At 38.4% G+C, this 15,636-nt stretch overlaps 1 protein-coding gene across 3 annotated transcripts in view; it reads left to right on the top strand.

The window, feature by feature from the left end:
- Positions 1 to 15,636, top strand: part of PDE5A (phosphodiesterase 5A) — a 124,197-nt gene that overhangs the window by 23,111 nt on the left and 85,450 nt on the right. For all 3 annotated transcript variants that reach the window (XM_075998317.1, XM_075998319.1, XM_075998318.1), the window contains exon 3: positions 6,295 to 6,384. In XM_075998317.1, the coding sequence (XP_075854432.1) occupies positions 6,295 to 6,384 (90 nt within the window). The remainder of the gene's footprint in view (positions 1 to 6,294; positions 6,385 to 15,636) is intronic.

Here is a 15,636-nt window from a genome sequence, read left to right on the forward strand (position 1 = left end):
CAAAACACCCTCTTTTTGCCCAAGTCACCTGGAATGCAAAACTTAGACTCTCCTGTTTCCACAGGACAGCCACTCCAGGAGTCTCGTGACGTCTAAAGAGAAAACTTGGAGGGTCTTAGGGCAGGATCCCGTGGCTCCTTTTGTGGCCTTTCCCTGTAGAGCTGCTGCTCCTCCCGCCCCCCACTTCATCCCTTCCTTTCATTCTTTCTCCGAAGAAGCACATTTTCACCTTCTCTCACCTGTAGGTCTCACTTTTCACTTCAATTGTTTACCAAGATATATTCCTAAAGAAATAAAAACTCTATCACGTGACTTTCTGATGAATAAAATTATTTCCAGAGTGAATTTGAGAAGGGAAAAAAGAATACTTGCAACTGTTTTAATTGAGATAAATCCACTTACTAATCTCTTATGGTATCATTGTACCAGGGAACACAGTTTGGGAACTGCTGTGTCTGCTTGTTCCGTGTTCTAATCACTTTTAGGCATTCTCTTGAAAATCTCACTCTGGGGAAGAAAACTAGCCTTATAACTTGGCAAGTCCACTGTGGTGTTTCCTTTTTTTGTTTTCTGTTACTTTTATCTTGATAGAATTCCAAACTCACAGAAAAGTTGCAAGACCAGTATAAGGAGCTTCCACAGACCCTTTACCCAGATTCTTTAGTTCATCTGTTGCCCCATTTTGCTTTATCATTTCCTCTCTTTTCTCTCTTTCTCCAGTGCAGTAAGCAATATATGTTTTTTATTTTTTCTGAACCGCTTAATGAGTTGGAGACATTTTTTTGCTCAATATTTCAATATGTATTTTTAATAACAATATTCTCTTACACAGTTGTAATAAAATTATCAAAATCAGGAAATTTTACATTGATAGAGTACTGTTATCTGATCTGATACAATACTGTTATTTAACAGTCTATAGTCAAAATTTCATCAATTATCCCATTAACAACCTTTAAAGTGTTTTTTTCACCCCAATCCAGGATCTTACATTGCATATGTTTGTCGTGTCTCTTTAGTTTCTTTTCAGTCTGGAACAGTCTCTCTGCATTTCTTTATCTTTCTTGGTTTAGACATTTCAAAGGGTGTAGGCCAGTTGTCTGTAGAATGTTCTTCATGAATAGATTCAAGCTAGGCCCTTTTGGCAGGAATCTCACAGATGTTGATGTTGAGGCCTTGTTTGGTTTTCCAAACAACCACCAGTTCTTTAGCTCTCTGACACCAGCGGTGTGTCCTACATTCCAATTATTTCAGCACTAGCTGCCTGGAGGTAGCACAGACCCTACATGTTAATGGCCCAGTCCCACAAGACTGAGCCTGCTTCGGATGCTAGCCACAAACAGGATTCTCAGGCTTCCCGCACTTCTTCCAGGCTCACCACTGATTTGTGGGTTTTGGTGACTTCCCCTCAGCAGCAGGAATTTGATAGAACTACTCACAGAGCTCAGGACAGCACTATAACTTACAATTTCAGTTTTGTTATAAAGATTGCAACTCAGGAATAGCTAAATGGAAGTGGCATGGGGCAGGGAATGGGGGCACATAGCTTCCATGCCTTCTCTAGCATGCGACTGTCCCAGCACACCATGCGGTCACCAACCCAGGTGCTCTCACAGCCCTCATTGTTCTGAGTTTTTTATTGAGGTTTTATTATGTAGGCATGATTAACTAAAACATGGACTGTTGGTGAATTCCATCTGCAGCCTGTCTCCCCTCCCCAGAGGTTGGGGGTGGGACTGAAGGTTCCAACCCTCTATCACATGGCCGGGTGATGAGCCCAGCTTCCGTCCTTCTAGGGCTCTCCACCCCGACCCCCAGTCATCATCTCGTTATGAAAGGACTTGTTATATTCATAATCAAAACACATTCCTATCACTTAAGAAATTGCATGGGTTTTAGGAGGTCTGTGCCAGGAACTGGGGACAAGGACCGAAAGCATTTTTTATTATACCACTGACATTTTTAGCATATCTTACCAGGAGGTACTTTGTGTAAGTTTTCCCCAGTATTGATGATGTTAAATTTGATAACTTAGTTAAAATGGTATCCACCAGGTTTCTCCAATGTAAAGGTACAATTTTCCCCATTGTAATGAGTAAGTATTATATGGGGAGACACTGTGAGACTGTGTAAATAATCTGCTCCTCAACAACCTATACTTACTAGTGTTAGTGCCCAGTGATTTTCTACCTCTAACGTACCTTCTATATTTATTAATATTAGATGGCATTCTAATGTTAGGGAGAATTTGATTTCTCATTTATTCATTCATTTATATCAGCAGGGACTCATGGATTTTTATTTTATTTAGTGAATTATGATCTCTAATTATCTTTATAGCAAATTTGCAGACTCCTGCTGTGTCTTTTTGGTATGTCCACATTATTTTGGGGTGTTTTCTCACTTTCTGGCCTATCAAAATGTTTGAGGCTTATCTTTTACTTTCTCTGCCCTAGCTCTAGAATAATTCTTTTTTCTAAGGATTCCTGGTTTCTTTTAGTGGAGGAAATGGTATTTAGAAAACAACATAGAGGCACTAGATGTGCTCATTGCTGCTGGCATATAAGTAGACAGAGCTGGGAAAAAATATATAAATATATACACACCTATATTTTTTTTATTTCCATATCTACTTAGTATATTAAAAACCGGTGATTAATACTGATACTTCCAATTTCAGTCGAATACCTCAAGGTGCATTATTTGTCTTCCTCTTTTCCCTATCGGATATTTCCTTTTCCAGAAATGAAGAGCCAGGCTTCCTTATTCCTTATGTATTTATTCATATGGGCAAGCCGACTTCCTAGCTTTTTACTTTGTGGATTTTAGTATGTTTCCTTTAGTACTTCTGATAGTACATATAGCGGTGACAAATACTCTGTGTTTCAATTTATCTGAAAATGCCTTTATTTTTCCTATATTCTTGAAGGATATTTTCACTGGCTAGACAATTCTCAGTTGACAGTTGTTTTATTTTTTCAACATTTTAAAAGAGTTTTCTGATTTTTTTTTCTGGTCTTCATTTTTCTCAGGAGAGGACAGCCACGGTTTGTCTCATTTTCAACTTATATGCTTAAGCTTATACATTATTTCCTGTATATAGTTAAGGTTTGCATCTACTTTGGGAAATTTTTGGTCATATATCTTTAAGTATTTTTGGCTCCATTCTCTCTGTCCTAGAAAACACCAAGACTCTGGTAAGTTTTTATAGTTTTTGTCCTCTTAGTCCTCCTGAATGGATACTTTCTGTTGATCTATCTTCAAGTTCACTGACTCTTTCTTTTGTTGTTTCCAATCTGCTGTTAAACCCATCAATGAAGTTTGCATTTTACATACTGTACTTTTCTGTTCTAGAATTTCCATTTGGCTATTTTAATAGTTTTACCTTTCATTGCAGAGATTCCCATCTGTTCATTATTACCATGTTTTCCTTTAAGTCCTTTAATACATTTCATATAGCTGCATTAAAGTTCTTGCCTGTTAATTCCAACATCTGAATCATCTTGGGGTTATTTTTTTATTGAGTACTTTTTCTCTTCACTATGGGTTGCATTTTCCTATTTCTTCACATGTAGAGTAATTTTTGGTTGTATGTTGGACAATGTATGTTTCACTGCTGAGCATTTGGATTATATCCTCGCCCTTTAAAATAGGGATGAGATTTGTTCTGGCAGACAGTAAACTCATGGACAAATCCTTTTGATCCTGTCAGGCTTGGTCTTATTATTTGTTAGAATGTATCTATTCTAGTTTTGATTTCAGTCTTAGGGCGTACCCCTCAACTATAGGTATAGTCCTTACTCCTGAGGAATGGCCTTTCCCTGTCTCAGATGCCTGAGCTGCATAGTGAACTCTCTACTCTGGCTGGGCCGGAACACGGTTGTCTCCAAACCCTTCTCCGACACTGGTATCACCATTCAGTTTCCAACCTTCAGCAGGTCATTTTTGCTAGTCCTCTCGGAATTGTGCACTATGCATGTCCAAGGTGAATAGCCACTCAGTCTTCTGCCACCCCTCCCTTACCATCTTCCCCCCAGTCCCCCAGGACAGCCTCTGTACTTTGCTTGACAAATTCCAGCCACTTCAGAAGTTTGGCGCTCCTTCCAGTTCTGTTTGGAACTGTTGCTCCGCTTCAGCGGTACTTGCCTTCTCCAAAGCAGGAAATGCTCCCAGGCAGAAGGCCGGAGTGTTGCATGGCAGACAGGTGTCTTTCCCCTCTGTCCTGTCTGTGGCTTTGTTGTCTCATATTTTGTTTAGTCTCATAGTTGTCTTCAGCAGGAGGGCAAGTCTGGTACCAGACACTTTGGACACTTTGTTATGGCAAGTGGGTATCCAAGGCTTGTGTGTTTTCATACCATCTGGTTCTCATTAACAGGAAAAGGATAATCACTAGTAGTGGTGTTCCATTTTTCCTTTGGTGTTACCTGGACCCAGAGGGGTTAGAGTCCTCTGTGTGTATTGTCTATTCACTGACTACATCAATAAAGGAAAACTCTTTGAGATGCCAGGAGTTTAGAACTTCACTTGAAATGAACTTTGAAGGACATATTATTCCCACCCACTTCAATGAAGAATGAAATCCAGGACTGCTGTTGAGAAGCTGTGAAAGTGCTACTAATTCCATCTGTCAAATTCCACTGCTTTGATGAGATAGTTGTGTTAAATCCTCTTATTTGTAAATTATCTTGTAATTCAGATATTTATCAACAAAATAACTGCTAAAGATGTATTTTTATTTTTTACATTTTGATTGTTTGTAAAATTTGAAAATTTACTGTGTCAGTTTTTCATTTTAATACCTCACTATCATCATCCTTTCTGCTTTCTTTAGATAGCTTGTAATATCTAAAGCTAAAATAAGAACTATATTATTAGAAACATTCAGCTAAGGTTTTCCCCAAGTCTCAATTAATATAACTTTGAGTATGTTTGCTGAAGTGTAAAAAATGCAGTAGTGTTTATGATATAAAATATTTATGCTGATTTTCTACCATTTTATAACTTTTCTTTTTAATTTATCTTTAAAGCCAAGTCTGGCCCTCTCAGGAGAAAATTGGCCTCATTTCTGACCCCAATTTATGGAATCTAGTGTAATCACCTACTTCGTTCACAGCTTGACTATGACTAATTTATTAAAAAACAGAAATGACCTTGAAAAGATGAGCTTTTCCAGTATGGATATTCCATATTCTCTGAAGGGAATTCCCAAAGCAGACTCTTTTGGAGCAGCGATGCTATTATCAGAGTGAGCGTGTAACTTCCCAAGGATATTGCTTCAAAGGGAACAACACTCATTCAGATATTTATGTTCTGGAATGTTTGTTTCCATTCTAATCTTACCTCCTATAGTTGCATCTGCTGATTTCCTTCACTATGGTTTCCTTCTTATGGGCAGGATTTGCCTTAAACTTATAAGAAGTTAAAAATGATCACCTGTTTAATAATTGGAATTATTTGTTAGTGAATTCCTTCATTTATTTAACAAATGCTTTTGCGTTCCTATGCTGGGTATTGGGAATACAGTAATGAACCCTCCCGCCACCCCCAAGAAAACCCTTGTAGAGTTTACCGCCTAAGTTTAGAGCTTCTTAATCTAAAGTTTAATGAAAAATTAAACTTTACCTTTACTTAATCCATATTTAGAGCTTTTACACCTCTCAAAAGTCCTTTGTGATTGTTGGATGTGTATGATGTGCCTTGTAAAAGGAGGGAGTCAAAAGATTAAGGAATTGCTTATAATCTGACTCAGTCCATGCATCTTTTTTACATACATAAAAAAATTACATTCTTATTGACAGTGAGATAGAAGGACAGAATACCGAGGAAATGTAAAAACAACCATTATAAAGGAAGTAAAGTCATTTATTGCAGAGATTGTTTTGGGGGTCGTCTTTAAAAAAGGTTTTAGGGCAGAGATCCTTTTCTCTGGATTGCATAGTAGAGTCAGGTGAGAAGAGGGAGACACGTATTACACAGGTGGAGAGATGCCACTTTCTCCTGATTTAAGTATGGATGTCTAAAATGGTTAATATTTCGAATTTATTTTATTTATGAACATTTGTTCAAGTCTGTATTTTTTTTCTCACAAACTCGAGCTGCTAAAGCCAAGCCCTGAAATTTATCATTGTCAAAGTTGATAGATACTTACATGACTTGATGCCTTTCACAATGATAAAATTGTTAGAGTGCCAAGGTAAGTCGAAGGTTAGATTTTTCTAATCTAATAAATCAAAAAAAATCAAATCAATCTTTGAGCAGGTCAGTTATTAAATTGAATTTCTTTTTCCTTACTAGGATCCTCGGTTCAATGCAGAAGTTGATCAAATTACAGGCTACAAGACACAAAGTATTCTTTGTATGCCAATTAAGAACCACAGGGAAGAGGTAAGCTGATTTTCCATTTTATAAAAGATTATTTGGAAATATTTTTCCTTTTGAATTTTTTTTACTTTATGCATATATGAAATATTGTTATAGTGACAAGTTAGCTATAAAGTAGTAAGTACTTAAATGTTCTGCTTGATATTTTTTATTTAGACTTTAGTTACAAGGTTGAATCCTGATAAAGAGTTTACTATGACCTTTGACTTAGAAATAAATTTTATACATGTCATTTCTTTCCTTCCCACTTCCCCTGAAGCCATTTTCTATCTTAAGATATGTAATTATGGCTGTGATTGGAATCAGTTGATTTGATGTTACAGTTTAAGTGTATGAGTAATAATCATTTAAAAAATGTCATCCATTGCAGTGGTCATCAGCTGATTTCTTTGGCTTCAAATTGAGGTTTTGAAAAATTGGAAATTGTAGCTAATTCTAACTGTGCAAATTTTGATGTGAAATTATAACAAGCAAATGAAAGTATGTTGGTTTATATTTCACCTAACTGCAAGATTGGCTTCTGTTAGCACTGAATTCCCCCTTCATTTTACACTCATTTCAAAAAAAATAGTTAATAAATTATCAGTTAAACTGAAATTTTCAGTTGAGCGTTTTCAATCCTGACCGCACATTACAACTAACTGGAAGAATCTAGAAGACTGCCAATTGCATTGGTCAGGGTTCTCCGAGCACAGAATCAGCAGGCTGTACACAGATAAATCGGGGTATCGTGGGAGTTGGCTCATGCAGGTATGGGGGCCAGCAAGTGCCATGATGTGCCAGTTTCAGGCTGGAGACCCAGGGCAGCCTGTGGTGTCACTCAGCCTGAACCCTAGGGCGCCACTGTACGAGGCTCAGTGTCCACAGGCCTAAGGAACTGGAGTTCTGATGTCCAGGGAAGAAGAGAATGGATGTCCCAGCTTCTGAAGAGAGAGTGAATTCCCTCTTCCCTCTTCTGCTGCCTTTTTGTTCTTCCCAGGCCCTCCCCGGATTGGATGGTGCCACCCATGTTGGGGAGGGAGGATCCTTTTTACTTATTCAAATGCCACTGTCTTCTGGAAGCACCCTCAGAGACACACCCAGAAATAATGTTCTACCAGCTATCTGAATATAGCATTTTAAAACTCCCATGCCCAGGCTTCACCTTTTTAATCAGAATCTCTGGGCCTGAGACCCCGGTGTCAGTATTTGCTAAAGCTCCAAGTGATTACAAGGCATGGCCAACATGGAAAACCACTGCCAGTCATATTAGAGGTACCTGATGCTTGTACCTGATTTATATTTAAATTTGGATATCTTTCCTTTCCCTCTGTCCAGTCTGTTACCAAGTCCCATTGATTTTTTCTATTAGAATGTTTTTCGCTTCAATTCCTTTCTTTTTATTCCTGCTGCCTGCACCGTAATTCAGATCTTGAAGTGGTGCTTAAGCTTTCTAAATATTCTTGTAAGAGGCTTCTGTACTTACAGTCAATTTCCCTTCAATCCATCCTGCTTATCACTGCCCTGGGGATTTTTCCTAAAACATAGCTTTCTAAATCAGTGCTTTTGAAACTTTATCGTGCATAGGTGATTCCGAAATCACCTGGAGGTCTTGTTGAAATGCAGATTCTGAATTTAATAGTAAGTCTAGGTGGAACCTGAGATTCTTATCTTTCTAACAAGGACCAAGCTGGGTCTGCAGATCACAGTTTGATTAACAAGGTCCTGAGTCAGTCACTCCTCGGTAGTCATTCCCAGTGCCTTAGCCTTGCCACATGGTTTTTTAAGATGGTAGTTCCAGCAATAGTTACTAAATACTTGCAGCTATGACCTGAGATTAATTAGTTTAATCACCTCAGTATATGAATGAATATATAAAACTGAAAAGGCCATGTGTGGACTGATGACTATAGTGTTATTAATAGGGTTGCCAGATACAGCAGATTAAAAAGTGTGGCCCTTGTAATATTTCAGACATCATTACACTAAAAAGTTGTTTTTTGTTTATCTGAACTCAAACTTGACTCAAATTTTATCTGGCAGGCCTAGTTATAAACCAAGGACTATGATTATGGTTCTCTGCACTTGAGAAGACAATGTTCAGCTTTGAGTTACTGTGTATACTTTAAAATCATGGCCTAAAAAACAACTTTGTATTGGCAAAGGAATTCAGCCCAAATCATGCTCTGATTAAATGTCTCTTTCTAGATAGCCATCCATGATCTCTCCAGCAGTAGAGACTGGGGGAACCTAGGAGAAGGCAACAAAATCACTAGGAAAAAGTGAATTCGATCAGTTTAAGGGAGCAGTTTGATGAATTTTGACAAATGTATATAGTCATGTACCCACCACTGAAATCAAGATACAGAATGTTTCTGTCATCTCAGATACTACCCTGTACTCCTTTGCAGTTGATCTCCTCCTCCTCCCTCAGCCTCTGGCCCCTGACAGTCACTGATCTGCTTTTTGTCACTGTTGTTTTGCTTTTTCTAAAATGTCATATAAATGGAATTATACAGTATGTGATCTCTTATATCTAGCTTCTTTCACTTAGCACAATGCTTGTGAGATTTACTTGCACATACTGGTAGTTTGTTCCTTTTTATTGCTGAGTGATTTCTTCCATGGTAAGGAAATACTACAGTTTGTGCATTTACCAGTCCATAGACATTTGAGTTGCTTCCAGTTTGTGTCTGTTGTGACAAAAGCTGTTGTCAGTGTTTGCCTACAGGTCTTAGTGTGGCCCTATGTTTTCATATCTCTTGGATAAATATATAGGAGAACAGTTGCTAAGTCATATGGTAGGTATATGTTTAATCTTATAAGAAACTTCCAAACTCTCTTCCAAAGTGACTGTATCATATTTCATTCTTACCAGCAATGTATGAGAGTTCCAGTTACTTTACATCCTTGGTAACACATAGCATTTCAGTCTTTTTATTCTAGTCATTCTAGTAGTAGGGGATGATTTAAATTTCATTACATGAATGTACAACCCCACTCTCAGCCAAAGCCTGCTGTTTGCTTACAGATCTGATTTCAGCCACAGGTCCCCAGATGGTCCAGAGCTTTCCTTAAGATTTCTGCTGGGGCCCTGAGCTTCCTCGTGTCCCTCTCTCTGCTCCCACACCCTCTCCTGCTGGTCTGTTTTATCCTGTGATGGTTTGATATGAACCTTGGGTTCTTCACTGGTTTCCAAAAAAGTTTACTCACACCAAACATTTCATTAGATTAAAAAACCTTCAGTAGGCCAGGGACAGTGGCTCACACCTATAATCCTAGCACTCTGGGAGGCTGAGGTGGGAGGATCACTTGACCTCAGGAGTGTGAGACCAACCTGAGCAAGAGCAAGACCCCATCTCTACTAAAAATAGAAAAATTAGCCAGGCTTGGTGGCATACGTATCTGTAGTCCCAGCTACTTGGGAGGCTGAGGCAGTAGGATTGCTTGAGCCCAAGAGTTTGAGGTTGCTGTGAGCTATGATGACACCATTGCATCTACCCTGTCTCAAACAAAAAAACCCAAACTTTCCTTAATTTCACTGGAGACTTAGTACTGGTTGAGTATCCCTAATCTGAAACTCTAAAATCCTAAATGCTCCAAAATCTGAAACTTTTTGAGTTCGTGACACTCAAAGTGACACTCATTGGAGCATTTCAGATTTCAGATTTTCCTGTTAGGGATGCTCAACTGATATAATGCAAATATTCCAGAATCAAAAAAATTCTGAAATTCGAAACACTTCTGGTCCCAAGCATTTTTGGATATGGGATACTCGCCTGTAACTTTGCTCTAGAGAGGGTTTCCAAGACACAGCTTTTGAAACATCGTACCAACCCTGCCCACTCCATGGCCTCTCCTCATCGCTCCCTCTTCTCCCAGATTTGCAGTATCCAGGTCAAAATTATTAACTCTGAGAATTACTTTTTCAGAGAAAATAATGAAGAGAAACAATTAGAATAAGTGTACTGTCAGTGTGGCTGCTGTAATGTAAAAAAGTAATTTGGCTGACCCAGAACCAAGGCCACTAACAAGATGAAGTATTCGACTTCCAGAATTGTCTTTAAATTTGTACCTTTGTAAACAAACTCAGGGCAGTGTTTACTTTTGAGTACACATGTAACTGCTCTCTCACGAAATTTCTGAAATCGAGACAGAGAGTTGCAGCGAGGCTCTTGGGAGTAATTAATAAGATTGCTTGCCCTGGGCTTGAATCGGGTCATAAGGATGTCCCTGCCACTACTCAGGGTGGGACTGGTTAATCCCTTTGAGCTCGGTTTCCTCATTTGCAAAATGAGGTACTAAGAGGACCTGCCTCAGAGGTTTGTAGGGAAGATTAAATACACTCATGCATGTGAAAGGCTTAAACAGAGTTCCTGGCACACTGGAAATGTTCAATAAAGGGCAGGTATTTGTTTTTAAAAGGAGACCCAGAACTAATAGAGCTTTTTTAAGAGACAAGAATAAGAGAGCTACGTGAAGATGCCATTAGCCAGCTGGGGGACCCCATGGTAACCAGCTCAGCCCCGACTCACTAGTCTGCTCATTACCTTCTTACAAACTTTAAGCTTTAAAAGAGAAATATTCTTCACTGTTTTTCCTCATAAATGAGGCAAAATGAGTTCCGTGTCTTCTCTTTATGTGTCTGTATCTAGTAAGCCAACACCCATTCCAACTAATTACCAAGGAAACTAAAAAGAACTGTGATTATTGAATTACTCTTTATTGATTATTTACAAAGTATCCTGGTACCTTTTAGAGACACTGGTTTTTAAAGGCATAGGTAGGTACCAACTCGAAAGCTGTCTGAATGGAGCAGTTGAATATTGGATACTAAAATCTGAACTACAACATAGGCCAGAAAATTTCAGGAAGATTTTTAAGATTCACTAAAATATCTAAGCTCTTCATTTGCCTCCTCTTCTTATGAAATATTTCAACTAATTAAAAATGTTCAGTTCTTTTCATCCACGTTACGCTCTTAAGTGTTATAGACACAGCAGTACTTTTTTAGAAGTAAGAATCATAGATATTCCTAAACTTTTGTGACAGCAATTTTTGAAAAAAATCATAGAGGATAAATTTTTGCAATTTTCCCCTCTCCCTGTTCCCTCCTAAGGAAATGGCCTTAAGGGCAAAGTGGAAAAAGAAAAAGAAAAAAAAAAAAAAAACCATGAGAAGCTTGAGGAGGCTAAAATAATTTATTTTAGAAAGGTCAGAGAGCTACTGGTTAGGAAAAATCAATAAAGACAAAAAGAAAAAGCAGGAAAGGAAGAGAAGAGAGCCAGTGCCGGCTGTATAAGGGAGAGTGGTTTGAGGAAGAGGGGGTAGACCTTTGGGTAGGACTTTGGAAGTACTGCCTTGTGTGTAGGTGACAATGAACATAAGTGATATTTACTGAGCAAATGCTATGGAAACTGCTCCAAGGGCCTGACAAATCGTGATTCATTTAATCTTCATAACAACCATCGGAAGTAGTCATGATCTTATTTCCATTTAACAGATGAGAAAACTGAGACATGGAACATTTAGGGAACTTGCTCACAGTCACAGAACTAGAAAGCGGCAAAGCTGAGACTCCAACCCAGGCAATGTGATTATGGGGTCATATTATGGACAAGAGGGTTTCTTAAAAGTCTACTGTGGGTGATGACTGCACTCTCCTTCCCTCCCAGTGGTGTTTTCTTGAGACACTACAATGCGAATTCAGATTACTGCTGACCTTGCTGGCGTGGGAGGTGGGAGGTGTGGGGGGTACACCAATGCGTGTAACGTGGCCCCAGACAGAAGCAGGACTTGAAGGTGGCAATGAGACCTGGCTGTGTGATGACCTGTCAGTGTCAGTGTTTAAACCACTCTGCAGACAGACTCTTTTTAAAATGAAAAATGAGAGAGAGAGAGAGAGAGAGAGAGAGAGAGAGATCACAGTTATATCCTCTATAATGCCTTAAGAGGAAAGTTTTCCAGGGATAAAAGAGTAACAGGAGCATATTTCATGTTGATCTGAGCCAGTGTGCTCCAGAACAGAGCCATGATTGCACATGAAGCATAATGAAAAAAATAAAAAATTTGCAGAAAGTATGTGAATTTTTAGAGCTGCTGTTAAATTTCTTTCAGACTGGCCGGGCGCTGTGGCTCACGCCTGTAATCCTAGCTCTTGGGAGGCCGAGGCGGGCGGATTGCTCAAGGTCAGGAGTTCAAAACCAGCCTGAGCAAGAGCGAGACCCCGTCTCTACTATAAATAGAAAGAAATTAATTGGCCAACTGATATATATAGAAAAAATTAGCCGGGCATGGTGGCACATGCCTGTAGTCCCAGCTACCCGGGAGGCTGAGGCAGAAGGATCACTCGAGCCCAGGAGTTTGAGGTTGCTGTGAGCTAGGACGCCACGGCACTCACTCTAGCCTGGGCAACAAAGCGAGACTCTGTCTCAAAAAAAAAAAAAAAATTTCTTTCAGACTTGAATCAGGATTTTTCAGACCTATGCACTTGGATCAGTTTTTATTTTTGTCACTTGCATTAGTTATTTCTCAGGTAGAATTCTTTTATGTTTAGTAAAGAATTGCAGAGAAATTCAACTCTTTCCGTCTAGCTCAGATGACCTATTTCTGAAATCCTGCTCTGCCCTATAGTGTTGCTTGTTATGACATAGTGAAGATGAGTTTCTTTTTTTATTTACAGGGGCTGTATCAGTCTAACTGACCCTAGATGTTAACTCCTCTCAGAGCCCTGTTTGTCACTCAGGGCCTACTGATTTTTTTTTTCTTTTTTTCTGTAGATCACTTGGAGAGGAGGGAATGGGGGTAGAAGGCAGGGCATTATGAAATAATGCAACCTCTGAAAATTTCTTATTGATTGGTGCTGGAGATTATATCCAATAATGTGTTTAAGGCTAGGCTTAAACACCATTGTTTAACATCAACTCCAGTTATTAAGCAGAAATCCAATTTGGAATCAGAGCTCTTTCCTCCTTTTCTATTTTTATCCTGTCATCTTGATTTTATTTTATCATACTTGATGATATACTTGAAATTCTTTGATGCAAATGTGTCAGCTAAAATAGAGGATTTAGGATAAATTCATTACAATGTGATAAAGGAGCATCTTAGCTAAATACCTAGTTACCTATATCTTCCTTTTCTAAAAACAACTTGAAAAGATTTTTAAAAGCATCAGCTGATTTTTATGAGTTTTTTAGATACTTTGATAAATCAAAGTGATTAATGCTTGCCAAAAATCACAAAATAAGGCATTAATGGAATCAGATGTGTAATTCCTACAGCAATATACAAAAGTGAATGTTTTCTAGAATTTAAGTTTTATAACAGTATACTCACTTAAAAATATTCTCACATATTTTCCCTAAATTATCTTGTTTTGACAAGTAATTATCACTGCCATATGTAGAGCACTGGTTTAGGCAGTAAGGATATTTTTTTAAAAGGAAGCAGGAAGGATGCTTGCTTTTAATTTTTTTCCAATTTGGAGAGGTACATGAAAAATTAAATATCTTATACAAAGTAACACGATAAATGTTAAATGAGTCAAATATCCAACACACAAGTTCAAGGAAAGACTGGACTGACGGGGGAGCTAAGAGAAGTCCCTGAGGAGGAACGAAAGCCCCCTGCTCTGTTTATCCCACAGCCTCAAGGGAGGAAGCCCATACATGCTCCTGGTGGCAGATGGCTGGTCTCCAGGGAAGGTGGAGGCCAAGGAGGTCCTTGTCTGTGATCTCACGCTCACAGTCCCGACTGGAGCTTTCTAAAATTTGGCAAGTAAAGTTGGAGCAAATAACCATTGTAGTTTTATGCATAATCCTTCAATTCTATTTAAAATAGATGAAAATATAACTACAACAATCCCCAGAATTTATTAGCAGATTGCTGTTGCTCAATCTAGATCTATTTTAATCTCAGAGAATTGGCTAGTTATGTGTTTTTAAAACTTATAAATTGTTCATTGCATTTATTCCCCTGGCAATATTCTTTTCTTGTAGCTTTGTTTTAGAAACAAAAGTGCTCCGCAGAGTTTCCATTTGCCATTTGTTCTGGACTTGATGTCATGGTGATGATCCTTTCTTTTTGCTGTTCCACACTGCCCTTTAAATAATAATAAACAAGTGTATTTTATGAAGATGTTAACCACTTTCTTAAGAGAACGTTTCTTAAGAGCAGCAGATGAAAAACATCATGCTAATAGGTGACATCCCTGAGTCTGCATTGCTGATCCAGGCGAAGAAGAAAGGTTGAATAAAAGCTTGAAACTCAAGACTAAATTAATGGTAGGCTCTATGAGATAAAATAGATAGCTTATTTTTAATGCTCAGAAACTTTGGGTCATACTGAATGCCTTTTATTCAATAGGAGGTTTACGTTCACTGGATCTTTCAGGATAACCATTCCGTCACTTGTTGGACTGCATTACACTTTTAATTTAATGGATCATTTACAAATTTAATTTTGAGGAATTTTACATAGTCCCTGAATAATGGATATTAGATGTCTGGAACCAGTTGCATAAATAATTTCTTGTATACTATCTGAGCCAACACCATTCATTAAGACCCTTGGATGGATTTTGGTGATTAAAAAAGTTTTTGTGTTTTCATGCATTCCTACAAGACTAAGGTGATTGTCAATGAAATTGCTGTTCTCAATAGATCTATGTGGAAACATCTATATTCATCTATTACGAGCTAAGATTACACAGGTAAAATGCTTTATAAAGTGTTAAATACTCTGCATTCCTTCTTATTAAACCCTCAGCTAAAACTTCCTACTTGCCTCTCTTCTATCACAGAGTAGAAATTAATATGCTAGGCTGAATTTAAATTAGAAAGAGATGGTGACATAAATTTTTAATTTTTTTGTGTGTCAGTTCATAGTGGTTGAAATAAAGTGAAAATTACTTAGGTTTAGAATTCCAGATCTATTTGATTATTACAAATTATTTAATAATCATAAGTACTATACTGTATTGGTTATCTCTTGCAGTGTAACAAATTCCACTAAACTTAGTGATATTGAGCAAACATTTATCATCTCCAAGTTTCTGTGGTTCAGGAATTCTGAAGTGGTTTAGCGTGCTGAGTAGGGCTGGCCCAGGTGTCACCGGGCTGCACTCAGGACATAGGCAGGGGCTGCTTTGTCTAATGCTTGAGCATCCACTTCCAAGGGCTTGTTAGCAGGAGTTCCCGGTTCCCAGCCACGGGGCCTCTCTCCTTAAGTTGCTTGGTGTCCTTCCCCAACATGGCAGCTGACTTCCCAGGCTGA

This window comes from Microcebus murinus, chromosome 27, assembly GCF_040939455.1.
Source record: "Microcebus murinus isolate Inina chromosome 27, M.murinus_Inina_mat1.0, whole genome shotgun sequence".
NCBI classification, from domain to species: domain Eukaryota; kingdom Metazoa; phylum Chordata; class Mammalia; order Primates; family Cheirogaleidae; genus Microcebus; species Microcebus murinus.